Source organism: Lonchura striata, chromosome 5 (assembly GCF_050655825.1).
Source record: "Lonchura striata isolate lonStrDom1 chromosome 5, ASM5065582v1, whole genome shotgun sequence".
Taxonomy (NCBI): domain Eukaryota; kingdom Metazoa; phylum Chordata; class Aves; order Passeriformes; family Estrildidae; genus Lonchura; species Lonchura striata.
The window spans coordinates 26,292,790-26,311,962 of NC_140707.1; the positions used below are offsets into that span (position 1 = coordinate 26,292,790).

General features: G+C 41.7%; 1 protein-coding gene across 10 annotated transcripts in view; it reads left to right on the plus strand.

Moving 5' to 3' along the window:
• Positions 1–19,173, plus strand: part of OSBPL5 (oxysterol binding protein like 5) — a 174,130-nt gene that overhangs the window by 140,741 nt on the left and 14,216 nt on the right. For all 10 annotated transcript variants that reach the window (XM_021526752.4, XM_021526753.4, XM_085581491.1 and 7 more), the window contains 7 exons: positions 4,592–4,763; positions 9,875–10,094; positions 13,653–13,837; positions 15,222–15,303; positions 15,921–16,019; positions 16,899–16,995; positions 18,422–18,520. In XM_021526752.4, coding sequence (XP_021382427.3) covers positions 4,592–4,763; positions 9,875–10,094; positions 13,653–13,837; positions 15,222–15,303; positions 15,921–16,019; positions 16,899–16,995; positions 18,422–18,520 — 954 coding nt within the window. The remainder of the gene's footprint in view (positions 1–4,591; positions 4,764–9,874; positions 10,095–13,652; positions 13,838–15,221; positions 15,304–15,920; positions 16,020–16,898; positions 16,996–18,421; positions 18,521–19,173) is intronic.

A 19,173-nucleotide genomic window follows, 5' to 3' on the forward strand; every position in this document is an offset into this window, starting at 1 on the left:
ACACCCAAGTGGTACAGCAAAATAAGCAGTCATCTGAACACGATGACCTTAATGTTCACCGGCTGAACCAAATCAGCCTCTTTCTCACCATTCGTGATTTGTGTGCACGTGAGCAAGAATTCATCGTTTCCAGGTGACAGTCTACTTCAGGTTGATTTTTAAAAGCATCTATCTTGTGAGTGTGAGGTATGAGACCAAAGCTAGAGGACTTTAATAATTCAGGAAGAATAATATTCCCTTAGTGATGCCTCTCTGGAGGAATGTGTGGTTGCTCAGTGTGAACCTTTTGAAGTCTTAATTGGCAAGAGATTCATCCCAGGTGTTCTGTAGCTACAGGAATGCAGTGGAAAAGAAGTATAGTCCCAGATTGATATTTCTGTGTGTAAGGGTGTGATTCCATCTAGAGCAGATTTTTTTTTCTGGTGAGTGGTGAGAGAACATTGGCTGCGTCCTCCATGACCAGCTGCTGCAAAATGTGGCAGATAGACTTGGCACATCAGATTATGAGTTGTTCTAGGTGAGTGCAAAGAATTTCAAAACTGAATAGCTGAGTGTTTTCAGTGCTGCCTCTTTTTGTCCTGTGAGACATTTTTGTAATTTTAGATCTCTTCAAAGACTAGGACAGAGTCACGTTTTTCTTTGAACTGAACCTAGGTTAGCAGCATAAGCACCTTCTGTTGTTTTGATTTTTTTATTCCCCAAGAGGGAGAAGAAATTATTTTTGTCTTTTGGTTTTAATGGCTCCTTTTGTCTGTGGAAAAAAAAAAAAAAGAGTTGGTGCAAGTACATGCCTGCTGTTATTCAGCCTTGCAGCCTCCAGGTTTCTTCATGGTGCCAGCAGTGCCCTGCTGACCCAGGTGTCCTACAAGGAGCCATAGTGATTCCTGTTTGCACCTCAAAGCATGTGCAGGACAACCAAGGGTTCAGGAGCAGCCAGCCTGGGTTTGGGGAAGGCAGGTCCTGCTTGACCAACCTGATCTCCTTCTATGGCAAGGTGACCTGCTCAGTGGATGAGCCCTGGAGCAGGCTGCCCAGGGAAGTGGCCGAGTCACCATCCCTGCAGAAGACATGCAGATGTGGCACTTTGGGACATGGTTTAATGGTGGACTTGGCAGTCCTGGGTTAACAGTTGGACTTGATGATCTTAGAGGTATTTTCCAATGTAAACAACTCTCTGTTTTTATATAATTTGATTTGAGAAGAGCTTAAAAGCTTGTGGGGAGATTCTGCCACAAGCTGACGATATACTTCTGGGTTTTTCTTCAAAAGTTAAACATATGCTCAGTTTAAGGCACAGTTTGTGAAAAATTATAACTGATAATTGATTGCAGTTTTTACATTGCCGCTTCAAACCTCCTAAAAGAATATTATTGTAACATTTTTTTTTGCTTCTTTAATATGCACCCTTTTGGGCTGCCATTCCTCTCTGAAGGAACCCACATCTTACATATCTTCTGATCTAATCGCCCTGTATACAAAAAACCCTGAGTCACCCACTCAAAATTAGAAGATGTGAGAATTGAGGTAGCCATGAAGCTTTCATGCAGTACTGTTACTGTAGGTGACAGACTTTAATTATGTGACCACATTTATTTCTCCCCTTCTGCAGTTCCTGAGGGAGTGAGTAGACTTGTCAGGTAAGCAATTAAGTGATCCAAATGCTAGCATTTTTGTATCATCTTCACAATCCAGAAGAATACAGCTCAATAGAAAGGTCACTCAGATGTAAAAACATTTCATATAGGCCTTTAGCAAGGAAACAGGTTCATCTTGTGTTCAATCCCTGTAATTGAGAGAACATAATTTTATGGTTTTATGCTGCAATTAACACACCATTGACTTGCAGAGAATGTAACCTTTTTATTTGCAGAGGTAAGCCTGTATTTTCCATCTGGGTTAGTGACGTATGTTTGTTTGGATTCACAGCACCACCTGATGGCTGAAGGGCCATTTCTGGGAATTTGGGGATGCTCTGCATCCCTTCAGTTCAGTTTCTGTTAGAAATGAAAACAAGGGTGTACACTGATGCCATTTCTGCTTGCCGCAGGGCACAAGGAATGCTGACTGCTGATGCACAGCAAGTTCTTCTAAAGCTTTGTGTATCTGCCTGGGACTATTAAAATGAATATTTAATGTTTTGGGGTTTTTTATTTTAATTTAAGATCCTTGAATAAGGCTTCAGAAAAGATTCAGGTTTCTCATAACACCTCCCAGGAAGTTATCTGAAGAGTTGGAAACCCTAAGTATATTGTGTAGAAATTTCCTCTGGCGATGTGGTGAACCCCAAATTTTTGACCAGGCCTGTAAGGTCATGTCAGCACCAGTGAACCCCTGTGGCAGTGGGGTGGGGGTAAAAGAGCTGCCCATGGGTTGTGGCCAGCATGGGCTGCTCTGTCTGCATCCCCAGGGAGGGGGATGTCTTAGGGAGACTTGGGGTCACCCTTGCCTCAGCCATCATAGGATAATGAGTGTACCTGAGAGCTGCAGAGCACTGAGGAGATGACCTTGGTGCTGCCCTAAAAGGGCTCATGCTGCTACAAATCAACCTACCTGTCAAAGCACCTGATTTTAACAGCCTATTTAATACAAAAATATCATGCCATATGCAGCATTTCCAAATGTCAAATCACAGAGTTCTCACTCTGCAGAACTGGAAAAGAAAAGCAATTTTAAAAGTAGAGGAGAGTCAAGGCAGGAAGCCTGAGCAGGAGTGTGCTTCCTTGTGAGGCACAGCCTGAAACAGATTTGCATAGTGGTGGGTTTGGGGGACAAGGAATATGTGGGAGGAGGTGGATTTGTGCTCAGTGCAGCCATTCACTCTAATGGGTTATCCATGCAAATCCTCCACATAGTGAGAATGGCATAAATCTCTGCCTGTAAAGCCTTAATGCAAGAATATTTGTTAAATACAAAATAGTGTGAAATCAATTCCAACACCATTCAACCTGTCTAATCTTTTATTAACCATTATTTGTGATGTTATTATTAAATAATAAGTTGAAGGAATTTATTGGATAAAATTAGAAAAAAAGACTGGGGCTCTGCAGTGTTTGTGGTTAAATGTTCAAGTGCAATTCTTCAAAGATTTGAGATGTTTTTATTTTACTGGTTGCATCTTTGTATCAAAGCAAGCACTGAAAGCCCACTTAAATTTGTAGATATTTCTTTATATGTATGTTCTAGATTTTTTTAAAGCTATCATTGGTCTTGTAGAGCCAAATTTTGGTAATGTTGAAGTTGATGGGATTCTGCCCAGGAGAGCAGCAGGATTCCAGTGAGATTTTTGCATGTGCTTGATGCTGTGTGATAGAAAAGGATTTAATGAAAATTTTGCCAAATGGGACAGGAATTAATGTGGTCCAGGGGAACCCTGTTTGCAGCACTTGCCATTGGTAGAGCAAAATCCTTTGTTTCCTTCACTGCCTCTCAATCACACTTCTAATTATTATGAAATGTATTCTGAGAAGTGTAATGAAGAGCTCTGTTTTACAAGCTTGAAATTAGAGGATAACTCTCTTGATACTTCAATTCTCGAATGTTCAGCTAATTTGCAGGTGTCCTGGCCTCATTAATGACTGCACTACAGAAGCAGGCTATTTTCAGGTGCTTCCAGGAGTACAGCAGCTCCAGCAATGTGGTGGTTGGGCTTTAGCACACAGATTTGTAGCCTTGTATAGATCATTGCAAAAGGAGACAAAGGTCAGCTTGGATTCCTGTGCTTTTCATTTGCTGTCTGTCTGTGGGACCTGTGCAGGCCATAAAGAAATCCAGTGTGGCTGTGCATAGGAGCTGTACTTTGTCTTGGCTCTGTGCCATGTTTATAGCTTCTCCAAAATGGACCCTTCAGGTAAAGATTTTTTTTTTTTTTTGCAGCAAGTTAAGAAAAAGTGATGACCCACAGAGATTATCTGATGGACCAGGCAGAGAGAAGGAATAGGAAAAAAAAAAAAAAGCAGAGAAAGAGGGAAAAAGAACAGCCTGACAACTTTCTCTAGTCTCAATCACTCTGTCATGTATTGAGCATCTTGGGTTTTGATTGGAATGGTGGTTACTGTACAGCCAGCATTGGGTTCCTGAGCAGGCTGTGGTTCAGTGATCCCAGAGTAAGCAGGGATCTCTCCCACACAGCTCAGTGCCCTGGCATCTCCCTGCCATTGGGAAGTGCCTGAGGTGGGGATGCCAAGTGGTGAATGTGTTTTAGGGAGTGTGTTACTTGCATACATGAGATGCTGGGTGGTGTGGAAGCACCATATAACTGCACAGATTCCCTGCATCTCAGACTAAATCAGAAAAGGCAATGGGATGTGAACTAGTTGTGGGAGATCAGAAGCGGATGTTATTAGGGAAGAGGGAGTTGGGGTGAGCTTCCCACTGTATCACCATTCAGATGTATTACTCATGCAGCCACTAAAACTCCCATTCCTGGCGAGATAACCTAGGGATTATATGTATGAAAAATATATTCTACCCAGTGACTTCCTAAATTATAATGACAATGAGCTTTACTCCCTGGCAAGAAGCTTTTGAGAAGCAGTGAATGAATTGTGTTATTTGCTCTGCTGTGCTTAAATAATTCCTTTTGTTTTCACAGGCCGGTGCTGGCTGGATGCTCTGGAGCTTGCCCTGCGTTGCTCCAGCCTCTTCAGGCTCAGTGCCTCCAAGCAGGGAAAGGATGGAGACGTGAACTGCTCGGGAGATTCTGCGCATGCGGGGCTCAACCACCTCCTGCACACCAGTGCTATGTCAGACCAGGAGTTCTTCCAGTAAGATGGGGCTGTTACTCCTTCCTTAATGCACAGAGAGATGGCATATGCTCAAACTTGAGCATAATAAAGCCAGAGTCCACTGAGGAAATTTGTTTAAAAACAGATTCCTGTGTGTTCTTCTGCTGCATCCCTCATTAATGCACGGGCTGGGTGTTGCCACCTAATGCTTCAATGCACAAGCTGGGGGAAATCTCAGCTGTGTTTGTTTGTAATAAACAACTTTCTTCTGTCCCCCCTGCTTGGGCCAGAATGGTGTCTAGGGATGCCAACATGAAAAATGGTTTGCCTGAGTAAAGATTGCAGAATCTAGCTGCTGTAGTTACACAGACACAGTCACTAACAATGTCTGTGTGTTGCTAGCACATATGGCTCTGAGTCTGATCTGTTTTTTAATAATGTGTACTCTTCCCTAGTAGTACTGTGTTATAGTCAGCAGAGTGCACACACTGCATCCTTAGTTTTATAATTACTTTCTCTCTCTGCAGGGGTTTTGAGGGGTGTCCAACTTCTTCCTCGATGAATCAGATAAATTTTTACATAAGGGGAAAAAAGTCCCCACAGCCTCCTTTCTATTCATATTCCTGGTATTAGTGCAGCATTTTGGAACATCAAAGCTCTGTACACATTAAAAAGCCCCAGGCCTTTCTGTTGCTTATAGCTGAATAAGCAATTTCAAAAATCCTCCTGGTATAGACATTTGGCCTTTGGAGTGAGAACTGGGAGAGGTAGTGTCTATTTCTAGTTCTGCTGATTGGAATTTGACTTTTAGAGCTCACAGCAATGCACCATAAGTTATGCAGTTTCTAGGGTAGCAATTCTTGCAGTCTCCAAAGCTGATGCCTTGCAGACCAGGACCTCACCCTTAGGAGCTTTTCTTGGTCTCTGTTATAACAACACCAGGGGTTTGAGTCCTCTTCAGACTGTGCAGGTATCTCTGGCCCCATGGGACCAAAGGGATGGCAGCATTTCAGCCTGTCCTTTGCCTGATGAGTTCTGATAATTCCAGCATGTGTTCTTCAGTCCTACTCTTCAGGTTTTTACCTAGAGTTTGAAGAGAGCTTTACTGAAAAGCAGTGGGAGAAGAAAAGGAAATCTAGTATCCTACCTCATCATGTGCCCTAGTACTTGTGCTTGTGGGCTTCTTTCATAATACTTTCCTTATGTCTGGAAGTCTCTGTTCTCACTGGGATAATGAATTCAGGAATGCAGTGGACTTGTTTTTTTGGCTGATGGATGTGTGTACAGAAATATATGTAATATTAAAATGGAGCCTGTGGCACTGAGAACATTCAGGCAAACCCATGGCTACTGTAATGGTGCAGAAGATAGGGTTAAAACTGTAGTAAAGTATTTCTTTAGAACATGATGTGTGCATGATGCTTAGGTGATGACTCTGTTTCACCTCTGAGTTGTCCAACATTAAAAGCCTTCTTCAGTAGCAGCAGCACACATGGCAGAGTTTTCAGCAGGACAGAGTGCCCACAATTGCAATCAGATATTTTTTACAGGCTCAAATTTTAGCCTAGTCTTGTTCAAGCTGGGTGTTCAGCATGTGGTTGTACACTCTGCTTTCTGAGTCCTACCTCTGTTGGGAATGTATACCCAAACTCCCCTGTGCATAAATCCCAGGAGAGTTTGAGGAGGAAGAGGACAGGAGGATGACTTGCTGTCATCCCTGAAGGAATGAAGAACATTTAAATAAGGGAGAATGCAAAATCCAAACTGTGCAAGTGCTGAACAAAGTGGTTTTGGTTTGCCAGTGACAGTGGCTTCCTCACAGGGATTCAATCATTCTAATTAAATGCTTTCCCTACAGGGAATCTTACCAATTAAATTGGCATGCAGTTGTTAGGGGGCCAGTTAATTACATTTAACTCTATCTTCAAATTAGCCAAACTATTCTGTCAAGAACAGAGAAAGAAAGGGAAGATGATGGATATTATAGGGAGAACAAAAATCCCTTGGGAGCTGGCAAAAGCAGATTTTCTGTTGAGCCAAAGTTGCATTTGTCTGCTGGCTGCTTTGCTTCTTTCCTGCTAGGAGACAAATCAAGATGATACAGTGATTTCAAGATCCATGTCTTTAGTAGCATATAAAAATGAGAGAGATAACTGTATGAGTGAATCAAAGGCTTAAGTACTGTGTAAATCAGTGATTTTAGACAAGAGACTTTTAGGGCACCAGGCACTCTTCTTTTTAATATGAAGTTATATTCCTTGTGAATTCCATGTCTTATCTCCAGCAGCCCCAGGAATCTGGCTGGTTACTTATTTGCTTTGTGTAGAAGAGCAGTATCAAACCCAAAGAAGTCCTGGTCACCAACTGATGTTTCCAGGAATGCCACTTAGAGAATAAAGCACTGCTGTAAGAGAACTCTAATATGCTGAAACAGTAAATTAGCCATGAAAAGTGCCAGGTTACCCATGTTCATGGGGGAAATCCAGTACTGAATTTAGCATAGTCATTTCCCCACCCCCAAATTTTGGAGTCTGGTCCAAATCTCATTGGAAGCCCCTGGGAAGTCTACATTGATTGGTTGGCCAAGCTCATGGCATGGCATTTGTTTTTAGCATATCACACAGATTCAGTGGTGATTCTCTTTGGAGGAAGAATCTGGTTGCACTTCAGCATCTCATATTTGATCCTCAGAATGAGAAGCATCTGTTTTCCCTTTTCTTCTCCAGAGTAGCTCCGTGGCTCTGGATGTATTAAGTCTTGCCTTGTTTGTGGTGGTGGGTAATCAGTGCACAGTTGAGTGGAATTTCATATGAATCTGATTTCCCTCTTGGAACTAAATATGAAATCCTAAAAAAATACTAAGGGCGGGGGGGGGGGGGGGGGGGGGGGGCGGGCAGGGAAATGGGGTGGAGGTAGTAGTGAGAGAAAACTAAGAAAAGAGTAATTTACTCAATTAAAATTCAAATATTTCCCAAACGTGAAGCAGGTGACACTGGAAAACTTGCTCTTTTTACAAATGTGAAATAGAAACAAGTACTACTCCTCAGCCATGAACTAAAAGCCTTATAATGAACTGTTCTTTCAAGTACTTTTTTCCCAATGGAGAAGACTTTCAGTAGGTCTAGGGAGCAAAACAATCACAGACAACACTCACATGTTTACCTGACCACTGAAAAATTAAGAAATAAATTAGGTATTGAAATGATCAAAACCTAATATTCACCTGGACATATGATCCAGGAAACAACTGTGGTGAGGAATTGTGAGATAATGTCTCCAGACAGCTCTCTCCTCATCTTTTTTCTGCTTTATTATTTTAAATTCATGTGTGTGTAATCTGTGCCTGCAGTGTATTTGGTTATCAGTTATTACATTTGCTGCTTGCTGGCTGAAAAAGAAAACTAACATCCTGGCACTAGAACAATGAAGGCACATAATGTCTGATAGCAAATTATTAGTGCTGGTCATTGACACTGATTTATGACTCTTATTTAGTTTTATTGTACAGTACAACTGTCAATTAAAAAACCTTGTGGTTTGTATATATAAACACTGTATACGTGTATATATATGCAGACATACATATATTTACAAATGGAATTAAAAGAAAGATTTTCTAAAGACACAGAAAGCTGTATGATACTTCCAAAAGAACTCTAGAAACTGGGCTCTGCCAGAAACTGAGCTGTGACTGTCACAATGTGGCTTGCTTGGCAAGTTAAAAATCATGAGTTTATTTCAGTGCATAGTTGGAAGTTGAGATCTTCTGAAAAGCTGATGCCAGTTCTGCATTTTGATTCTTCTGTTGCCTTTTTTTTTTTTTTTTAATTTAATCTGGTTCTACCTAGCAATGCCCTAATTATCTTTTTAAAACAGAAAATAACAAGAGCAGGGAAAAGAGCAAGGTTGGGAACTTTCAGCATTCATCCTTAGCAAAAATTGGAATATGGCCAGAATGACCTGAGAAAATGCTCATCGTAGAGAAGCTTGACAGAACATTCCCATGTACTGAGAAATCTTGGGAGAGGAAGATAGACAACAGGAAGCTACAAAACTCTTCAAGATCCAGGGCCTGTTTAGATCCTCTGAAACACTTTGTATAGCTAGGAATCTTTTTTTATTGCTCTATGCAAGAGCAGTTTTTCATGAGGTCTCAGTTACAAAATTTTCAGAGGAAGGACAAGCAGAGAAGTTCAGCAAATGGGAACTAGGCCAGGCTGTGGAAGAGGTAATGTGTCTGCAGACATGTATGAATAAGGAAAACTGTTTCCAATGATAGATACCACTTGAAAAAAGTGCATTTAGTGAGTACTTTTCAGCAGCTGATCTCTGGCCTGTGCAATCATGTTTGCCATCTGTCATATGAACTACATCTGCTTTTTCAAGTGGAGATGCTACAGGTTACTTGAGAGAGAATTTTTTACATTCTCTAAAGTCTGGATCACTGAGCATGAAGCTTGTTACACCTTCCATGCTTTCCCTTAAGCAGTGTTATAATTTGGGAATTCTTATCACATGCAGTTGTCCACTCCATGCTTTCAACTTTGTTCTTCCACACAGCATCATCTGGGGAAAAGCACATTCCCCCAGAGGAAGGAATGGATGAGGGAGGGATATGTGTGTGAGAAAATACTTGCTTCTATTAGTTTTTAAATTTGTCTTTTCTAGTGTAGGACTGACTTAGGACCACCCTCTGTTGAAATAAAATAGCAATAGCACTGAAAAGAAAATGTATCCTGTAATGTAATATTTTTCATACGTGCTACAATCCACTGATTTCTGTAAAGGGAAAAATCTCTCCTGATGGATACTTCAGTTCTCTTATCAGCAGTGTAGAGCTGTTGGAGTGCTTTTGCTCTGTATCTCTCTGGTCTGTGGGCTCCTATTGGAGCCAGCAGCAGGGCTGTATAAGGGTGGATAAATGGAGCTAGCACATTTTGAAAAGTGCAGTTTGGAGGGGAAATTTTTGATGGAAAATATCTCACTCTTTATGTGGTAAAACCCTTGTTATTCAGGAAATCAATGTCAAGACTATTGTGGTCTGCACACCCTATTCTGAGTCCTGGGTGTGTTGTTACTGTGTTTTAAAAGCCTTAAGCAATGTGGCTTTGTAAATCAAACTGAAGCAAGTAAAGAACTGTGTGTTGCAGGTTGAATGAATCAACCCTGGAGAACAACCACCACTTGGAAAATGATGCTTTTTCGGACAAGTCAGAGAGAGACAACATAGAGGAGTCAGAGAATGAAGCACATGAGAACAGCCGGAAGACAAATGAAAGTGAGAGTGATCAGTCAGAAATACAGGGAGAGGTCTCTCCAGGAAGGAAGGGGACCACTTATATTGAACAAGTCTATGAAGAATTTGGAGAGGTAAGAAAGCAAAAATCTTGATTGCTGCCTGTTTCTGTTAAAATGTAGTATTTGTCATTCAGCCTTTTAGCTGTATGTCAGGTAACAGCCAACTTTATGACTTCCGGTGTTATGCAGACAAAGCAAAGCACAGTTTGCTGCTAAATTATGTGGTGTTATCATGTGCTTTAATAATTCTGCATTATGAACAGCAGCTCTGCCACTGTGGTGCGTTTCCAGCATGAGTGATTGCTTTAACCAGTTATTGCATTAAAGATCTGCACAGCATTGGCACATTCATGGAGCCAGCAGGAGGGGGGATTATTGTCCTGGCCATGTGTCCTGGCCAATTAAGGCACTCAGTCCTTGTGTGATACAAAATATGACACTTCCCTTTTTTTTATTATGCATGGAACATCCTTTTTTTTTTGTATCTGAATGGAGCATTTGAGCCATTTGATTGCTAAATGCCAGTTACTTATCTGAAAGCCATTTCTCATGACATTTAACAGCAGGAGGCTGTATTTCTGTTCCACATAAGAGCCTTGCTAGCTGATATCACTGTGACATCTCTGAGGAAGGCAGTGGTAGTGAGCTGGAGCAGCCAAGTGTGCTGTGTGAGAATTGGTCTGAGCTGCTCTAAGCACTCGCTTGCCTGCTGCTTTGAACAAGGAAGCTGATGTCTTGTTGGTGCTTCAAAGAAACACACTGCTGGAAAGCTATTTTTTTTCTTAGAGTCACAGAATTGTAGAACGATTTACATTGGAAAAGATCCTTAAGATCAAATCCAGTTATTAACTCAGCACTGCCAAGTCTACTACTAAACCATGTCCCTTAGCACCACATCTACATGGCTTTTAAGTACCTCCAGAGATGGTGACTCCATCACCATCTGTTCCAGGCCTGTTCCAATGCCAGACAATCCTTTCCACTGACATTGCTTGAGGCCACTTCCTCCTCTCCTATCACTTGTTACCTGGAGAAGACACCAACATTCACCTCTCTGCAAACTCCTTTCAGGCAGTTTTAGAGAGTGATGTGGTCTTCCCTTATCCTTGTTTTCTTCAGGCTAAACCACCCAAGTTCTCTCAGCTGCTCCTCACAGGACTCATGCTCCAGACTTCACCAGACCTTTACCCTTTTCTTTCAATGTTTTCCTGAACATGTACTACTAATATTGACCAAAAAATATAGTCAAATATATTCTAATTACACCTAGCTTCTCTTTAATGCATTTTTTCTCTCAAATCCCCTTGTAGATAGGCAAATGGTAACTGAGTTCAAACAGGAGATTTTGAATATAGATGAGTAACTGAGCAGCAGCAAAATGAAAGCAAATTTAATTTCTGTCAACTGCTTATTCTGAAATGACCTTTCTTCACATGACAAACTTGTCTTAGAAGTGGTGGTGGGACAGGCTGATATTTTGGTGTTTGGACAAACCGTACAAGCTACGCTGATGTGTGTATGTGGGTGTGTGTGAAAGAGAGAGATCGCTGCAGTTGTACATTGAAATAAGGAAAAAATGCACTATAAACCAAGTGAGAAAGACTTGTGTTTCTGTTGGAGAGTGACACTTTGTGTGGCATTAAATAAGTCTCTCTGTAGTGTGTCTGCTCAGGCACAGGTAGCATCCAGTGGGCTTGCAGAAAGAATTGCCATGTGGCGTTGGCCAATGGGTGTTTTGTAAGATTTCAAGAGGTGGGGCTGTCATCACCTGGGCCATGCAGGTAGGACTGGTTGTTGAGTCTCAACTCACTGATGAAAGGAATGTAGAGAAAAATGGATTTTGTGAAATGATGTAACTCCCCTGGGTGGAGATGTATCAAGGTAAACACGTGCCAGAAGTAATGTCAGTCATCATCTTAAACTGAAACTGCCCTCGGCCTGTGTGTGCAATTCAGGTGTGGCAGGACAAAGGTCAGAGACTGGCAGTTGCATCTTCAGCCTGGCTCTGAGGGCTCATTTTAAACCTGTGCACATGGGTAGGTGTGAGGCTGTGCTCTTGGAAGGTGTTTGTGCATTTGGCATTCCAGTTTTGCCCTGTTTGCAGTTAGAATGTGAAGGCAGAGACAAGTGTCAGAAGAATTTTGAGACTGCAAAAGTTGGTCTAGATCACAAAAGAGACACTTCAGTAGGTAGATTGATAACAGAAAAAAACCACATTTTTTTCCAAGCTTGTAGTTTAAACAAGTTATAAAATGAGTTATTATTTGAGGTTGTTCACATCTTTCTGCATCTTTTTCTCTTTCTATTCATGTCCATCCTGTGTGCAGTGATTCATTCTGAGTAACACTTTGCCCAGCAATTTCAACATGGCATTAATTTATATTGACAGTACCTGCATACTTGAGAACCTGGATAAATAATGAGAGTTCTGACACACCTCTGCATTGTGAGCCCTAGGTGATGCTGTGGTATTCCATTTCTCCTTGGAGGTTTCATGTGTGAATTGCATCAGACTGTCAAAAGAAGAATGGTACAAAAATTGAAAAGCAATAGAGTAACAGAGCTTTGTTGTTCCTCAATTTGAAATTCCCTCAGCCTGCAAGCTCTGCAGGACTGGTAAACTTGCTGTGACTGTAGGGCTGATTGGGAGGCAACATGGAGGCAATGCTCAGGTGTTAAAAAAGAATGTTTAGTGATTTATGCCACCTGAAAATCCTGTTGTGCTGTGCTATGCCCTCTCCCAAACCACAGTCCATTCCAAAAGTGATCTGTGCCCTTTTTCTCATAGAAATCTCTTGCCTAAAATCAGTGGGAGCCTAACTATTCTCTTTCACTGTTAAATTATGATGCCTAGGATTCATTAAAATTGAATTTTGTTTGAAAATTTAATTTACCTTCTTTAATGCTGTGAAAGGCCCATTCCTCCACGTTGCACATTTTGTAGACCCATTGAATGCATAGGAACTACGTAGGGCTGAAAGCACAGCATAACCCCTGGCTTTTTTTACCTACACTTCTGCAAAGTGCTCTGAGCAGCACTTCCAGGTGCTGAAGTTTTTGTGCCTCTCACCTGGCAGTGGGGCCCTTGCCATATTGATACACAGTTTGTCTTGTCTAGAAGTTGCAGGACTGCATCTGTTCTCTGTTGATTACTTGTTTACCTCCTACGTTTTTCTAACATCTATCCTCATGAGTCTTACAATCTCTTGTTTGTGGAGAATGGGACTGAGAGGAGCTGCTTCTGTGCATCCCCCAGGGATGCTGTAACAGCTCTGGGCACATCCACCCCTCCTGAGGGCTGCAGTGCACAATCCCCTTGGCTAATGTTGGTCCGTGCTGGCCCCTTACAGCCCTGAGGTGTGTGGAGGCAGTGCTTCAGGAAGGAGCACAACAGAGCTGTGCTCCCCGCCTCGTGCCACCTTCCCAGACACCCAGGGCTTGCTGCACCACTCACTTGATTGCTTTGGGGATTCATTTCTACCGAGACATGGCTGATGTCTCTCTGCAGAGGTGTAGGGAGAGCATTCACCCTTGTGCCTGGCATTCATGGGTGAGCTTGGACCCTGGAGAAATACACCCACAAGTTATGGTTTTCCTGTTGCTGTCCTGAAGTTCCCTTTGCCTCTGTAGACAGGGGAGTCGTCTCAGACAGAAACCGTCTCTGAGGAGAACAAGAGCCTGATGTGGATCCTGCTGAAGCAGCTGCGGCCTGGCATGGACCTGTCCCGGGTGGTGCTGCCCACCTTCATCCTGGAGCCTCGCTCGTTCCTTAACAAACTCTCCGACTACTACTACCATGCCGACCTGCTCTCCCAGTAAGCAGCGCACACGGTGGGCCCGACCTGGGCACTTTTCCTTTATTGGTGAAAATACCTCTGTGTGTGTGCCAGAAAGGCTCCCAAATAATACTGAAGTCACTGGCTTCAACATAGCTCAAGCCAGGCACCAGCTGCAGTGAATTTTTACAGATAGATTGCTGCCAGTGAGGGGCAAGGAAGGAAAGGTTAAACTCCAGACAAACCCACCTGTGCATATGGAAGTGTTTGCCGCTGTTGGCTGGAACTGATGGGAATTCAGCCAATGCCTTGGGAGTTTTGCACAACAGAGCTGTGCCACCTCCTGGTGTGCTCGTGTACATACACGGATAGGGGCGTAGGACAGAGAGCAACCAAAATTGTCAGGCACTTCTGTTCCCCAAAGCAATATAATTATGATGGTTGATAAACAAATAAGAAACATCTTTTAAAAACATAGATGAGAGAGGCCTGTTGGGAGCAACAGAGTAGAAAATAGGAAATGTTCTGCTGCCAGATAGGACCTGCCTTCTGAATGAGATATGCCTAGTGGATTGTAAAACCAGGATGTACAATATTCTAATAGCAGCACTAGTTGCTCGTTTTTATTCCACTTTCTCTGGATAATTACAGAATATAGTATTTTCAAGCCTTGGTTGTGGTATTTCTATCATCTGAAGATAAAGAAATAGTTCTCAGTGCTGATATGTAAGAAGACTTCAAGAGGCTTGGAGGTTTCAATAAAAAAATTGTTTGATTTGTGGTTCGGATGATCCTTCTAAATGCATTTTGCAATAACTTACCCAAACTGATTTTTAAATCTGACAAAATGGTTGGAAATATCAGGAATGCCTTTGGTGTGGTTTACTTCATCTTAGAGCATTGTTTGGAGGTGCTGGCTGAGATGACTTTTTGAAGTCACTTCCAACCTGAAGTATTCCATGAAGTCTCACAGTACTGATAGAGTTCATGGAGGACATCAGCTTTAAAGATCTTTTATGAAAGAGGAAAACAAAGAAAAAGAGACCAAAAAAAAGTCTTTGAGATGGCATAGGTTTATTTTTATGACTCACACTATTCTACTAGCTGTGACTCAGTGTGAGAGGCGATCCCACATTAACCTACTCCCAATGTCCAATCAAACCTGATACACTCCAGAAATTTTATTGGTCTTTTTGCAGAAATGCAGGGCAAGGAGTGCCATTTCTTAACAATTTGTGTTGGGTGATGTACACTACTAAAAAATACGTATTTCTGCTGGGAGACACCTTTTTCACTGGCAGCAGCCCAGAAGTTACTTCCCTTTAGTTGCAGGGAAATAGATTGAAATTGATGTTATTATACTGCTAGGAAACTAATGTGATGTGTGACCAGTATAAAGAATGTTTTATGTTCTGTTCTGCAGGGCTGTTCTTGAAGATGATCCGTACACCCGAATGAAGCAAGTGTTGAGGTGGTATCTGTCCGGCTTCTATAAGAAGCCAAAGGTAAAATGAGGCATGAAATTGGGGTTGTAATGGGCACTGAAATCTTCTGCTGTCGTTTTGTTTAATTTCTCTGTTGCCTCTCCTTTGAGACTTTACCTCTTCTATTGCTCAGAAGACTTTGACCATTACTTTTAAAACTGGGGTTGCATTTGGTTTCAGAGTAGACAGTGAATGCAAAGTAGTGACAATCAACCTCAGAACCTTTGCACTGGACAATTAGCAAGTAAAACATGCCCTGGGATGCAAGGTTTTTCCCTTTGCTGAAAGCCAGGACTCCTTTCTCTTTTCAGGCCAATTAGTACCACTGTACCATGTCCCCACATCAGTGTGCCTGCACTTGCTGTGTATATTAGCAGCAATAAGAAAGTTTGATTGTCTTGTAAGGTTTTGATTGGGCAGTATTAAATATTAAAATGGTGAGAATAGCAGATTAATCCATGGCTCAGATGAAAATATTAGATTAGATGGATATGTAACTAGTTCTTCAGTTTTTATTCTTATGATTGACTTTGTCTAAAACATCCAAGAAAAAAAATTACTGTATTGTTTTGTGGCCAGCTATAGCATTGGATTGCAAATCTTCATTTGTAGCAGGTTTTGATTACTTGGTTTTTCAGGGAATAAAAAAGCCATACAACCCTATTCTGGGAGAGACATTTCGCTGCTGTTGGTTTCACCCCCAGACGAACAGTCACACATTTTACATAGCAGAACAGGTGAGTTGCTGTTTGGATGCTCAGCTGTTGCAAACACCAGCCTGCTTGCACCTCCATGCACAGAAACACATCACTCATCTCACCCCAGGAAAGGAACCTGGAGCTCTGTGTAAACAGGCAGAGCAGAATCTGGGGTAAACTGGCTGCTGATCTTTTTTCTTTGCAGATTTACAGAAATTATGTGAGGCTTGGTGGGTACTCAAGACTATAACAGCAGACCTCCCATATATGACATCAGTTTCTTCTATAAAGACCTTTCACATGGGATTCTGCCATTCTGTTTTCCTATTGTTAATAAAATGAGAGTTGTGTTGCCTCTGTTAAAAGAATCATAAAACACACAAACAAATCCTTCTATCTTTTTATTTCTGAATTTTCTATGATGATTTTAATAGGAGTTTAATGAGGGTTTATCTCTGTCTTTGTGATTAAATGAAGGACACAGTTCATAAGTTAACTGGCCTGACAAAGTGGATTTGGGAATTTATAGTGTTAATAAGGGATCTGAGAACAGTATAGTCTTTGGTAAAGGGACTCCCAGTTTCACATACGTTTTTCCCCCTATTTGATTAGATAATTTTAGCTTTGTTAAAACTTATATTTCAACCACTGCATGCATTTCATGGAAGTTATTCAAATGTTGCACTAAAGTTCGGTACTTTTAATTTAATGTCTCGAAAACCTTACACTCTACCTGTTGGCCTGAAACTGATCTCATGTGCACAAGCTCAAGAAAATACAGGGTGGGGGGAAAGATTAGATATACAATGCTCTCATAAATAATGGTGTCATGCATTGTGTTCCCCCTTTATTCTGCACCCCCACTGTGCTTGGCCTGTGCAAGCAGCTCTAAATGACCCCTGCCTGTTTTTATCCTAGGTGTCCCATCATCCACCAGTGTCAGCTTTTCACGTCAGCAATAGGAAGGATGGATTCTGCATTTCTGGCAGCATTCTAGCTAGGTCCAAGTTTTATGGTAAGGCATTAAGTCTAGGCCTCTCCCAGGTAATGTTGTGGCATGAGTTTTGGCTTGTTTTTCAATCGTCCCTGAGCGTGTTGAGAGTTAAGAACAAAGAAATGGTTGACAATTCTATCGCCAGGATAGCCTAAGTTCTTGTCTTGGCTCTTCCCCATTTCCACCATTTCAGTGTGACATCACTCTGATGTTAAATAAAAAAATCAGAGAGAAAGACTGAGTTTTAAAAATCTGTTTTTCAGAAGGCAAAGGCTCACAATAACATATAGGATTGCTTGTATGCACTTGGTATGTGCTCATGGATGAGTTACATTTTGGCTCTCTGGCACTCAGCCAACAAAGACAAAAGTCTCTGAATAGATCTGAACCTTTATCTGGTTCCCAGACTCCTGTGGGGTTGAACCCCAGACCTTCAAAATGTCCTCCAGTCATTTAATATCAATGGAAACAGCACAACTCCAGGCTCCAAAACACTGTTGCTCTTTGAGATGTTTTTTGTTTAGATAAACATTTCTTAATTACTGTCCTCTGCTGAGCGTGTTTGCTAAAACACTTTAAGATAGTCTTTGCTGTCCTTCGGGCAATTTCATTTTTTACTTGGGATCATCCCCTGTTGTAGCAGACCTCCCGTTAGGGTTAGAAATGAGCCAAGACACAGACTCTTATTTAACAAAGTAAAAAGGGTCCTGGTTTATTCTTCTTTATAACTTAGCCATCCTGACTCTGACTACAGCAAGTTCCTACTGTTGGCTTCTCTGACTGACTGACTGGTGGCTATTCCTGCTGGAACATGACTGCAAGTATTTCCTTCCTGCCTCTGACTGCAGGCTCCAACTCTATCAGACCCAGACCGACCTTGCAGCAGCAACTCTTTTCTTTGTTTTGGTCTTCTTCCTCAGGGCTCCTCTTATCTCTTCAAGGTCTTCTTCCTCTAGGCCTTTTTCCTCAAGGATCCCGCTGACAGCCCAACTCAACCCTTTTATCACCCTTACCTTTATTAGTCACAGCTGTGACCCATTGAGGGCAAGGCTGCTCTTCTTTGGTAATTAGTACAGCATTTGCTCTTCTTTGGTAATTTGTACAACATTAGTACAATTTATCAGGGGCAAGGTTACTTGTAATCCCTTCTTCTGCGTCTACAATCCACAATCAGCGACTTGTAAGAACTGGAGGACCTGAGAAATGACCTGTTAAATCTACTACTCTTTCTGCAAGAGGGGCTAAATGCCAGAACAGATTAGAGCAGCTGAGTTTGTTAGAGCTGCCTGCCTCCAGCTGTGCATGATTTGCAGGGTCCTAAATTTTGAGAATTTCATCTCTTCTTTCATTAGTGACCTATATTTAAATGGAAATGCTTTTTCTAAAGTAGGAGGAAGGGCAAAGTATAACATGAATTTTTTAATGTGTATGTTTTTTTTAATTCTAGGCAACTCACTTTCTGCATTGTTGGATGGGAAAGCAAAGCTTATGTTTCTAAGCAGAGGGGAAGACTATATAATCACTATGCCATATGCCCACTGTAAAGGTAAGGTATGACCCTTCAAATATGAAGCAAACAGTAACAAAATGCTGTCTCACTGACTAACTTTGCATTGGCTCTCCCCTCTCAAGTAGTGGACACCACAGGGCCTGGTAACTCCAGAGTCAAAGCACTCAGCAGAAGACCTTCACTAATCCTCACTGAAGTCTTTCTGATTTACCTGTGCAGCCCAGGAGAGAATTAGGCCCATCAGTGTTAGTTTTCATACTATGCAGAAACAGAAAAATACTGCATATATATACTGCAGATAAGATGAAAAGAGCAAGACTACATTTCTGAGCTCCTTAGGATAAAAAGTTTTTATTATGTTAACACTGAAATTGCTTGATATATTTTCTGTCTTTTTGAGGATAAAGGAACTTCCTGCCTTCTCTTGCTATTTCTTTGTTATTCTAATCATTGTACTTCTCAGAGGATGAGCTGCCTCAGTGAGGCTGGTATCTGCTGCTGGTGAGGCTCTGCTCTGTGGAGCCAGTGTGTGCTGAGGCTGGGGTGTGGCTGCTGATTCACTGCTCCTCAGGAAGCTCTGTCTGCATCATTTTCACTGCAGAGTTAAAATCAGCAGTCAAATCCAATTTTGGGAGTTGAGTATTTTTTAATTTGTCACACTGACTTCCAAGTTTATATTTAGAAGGGCC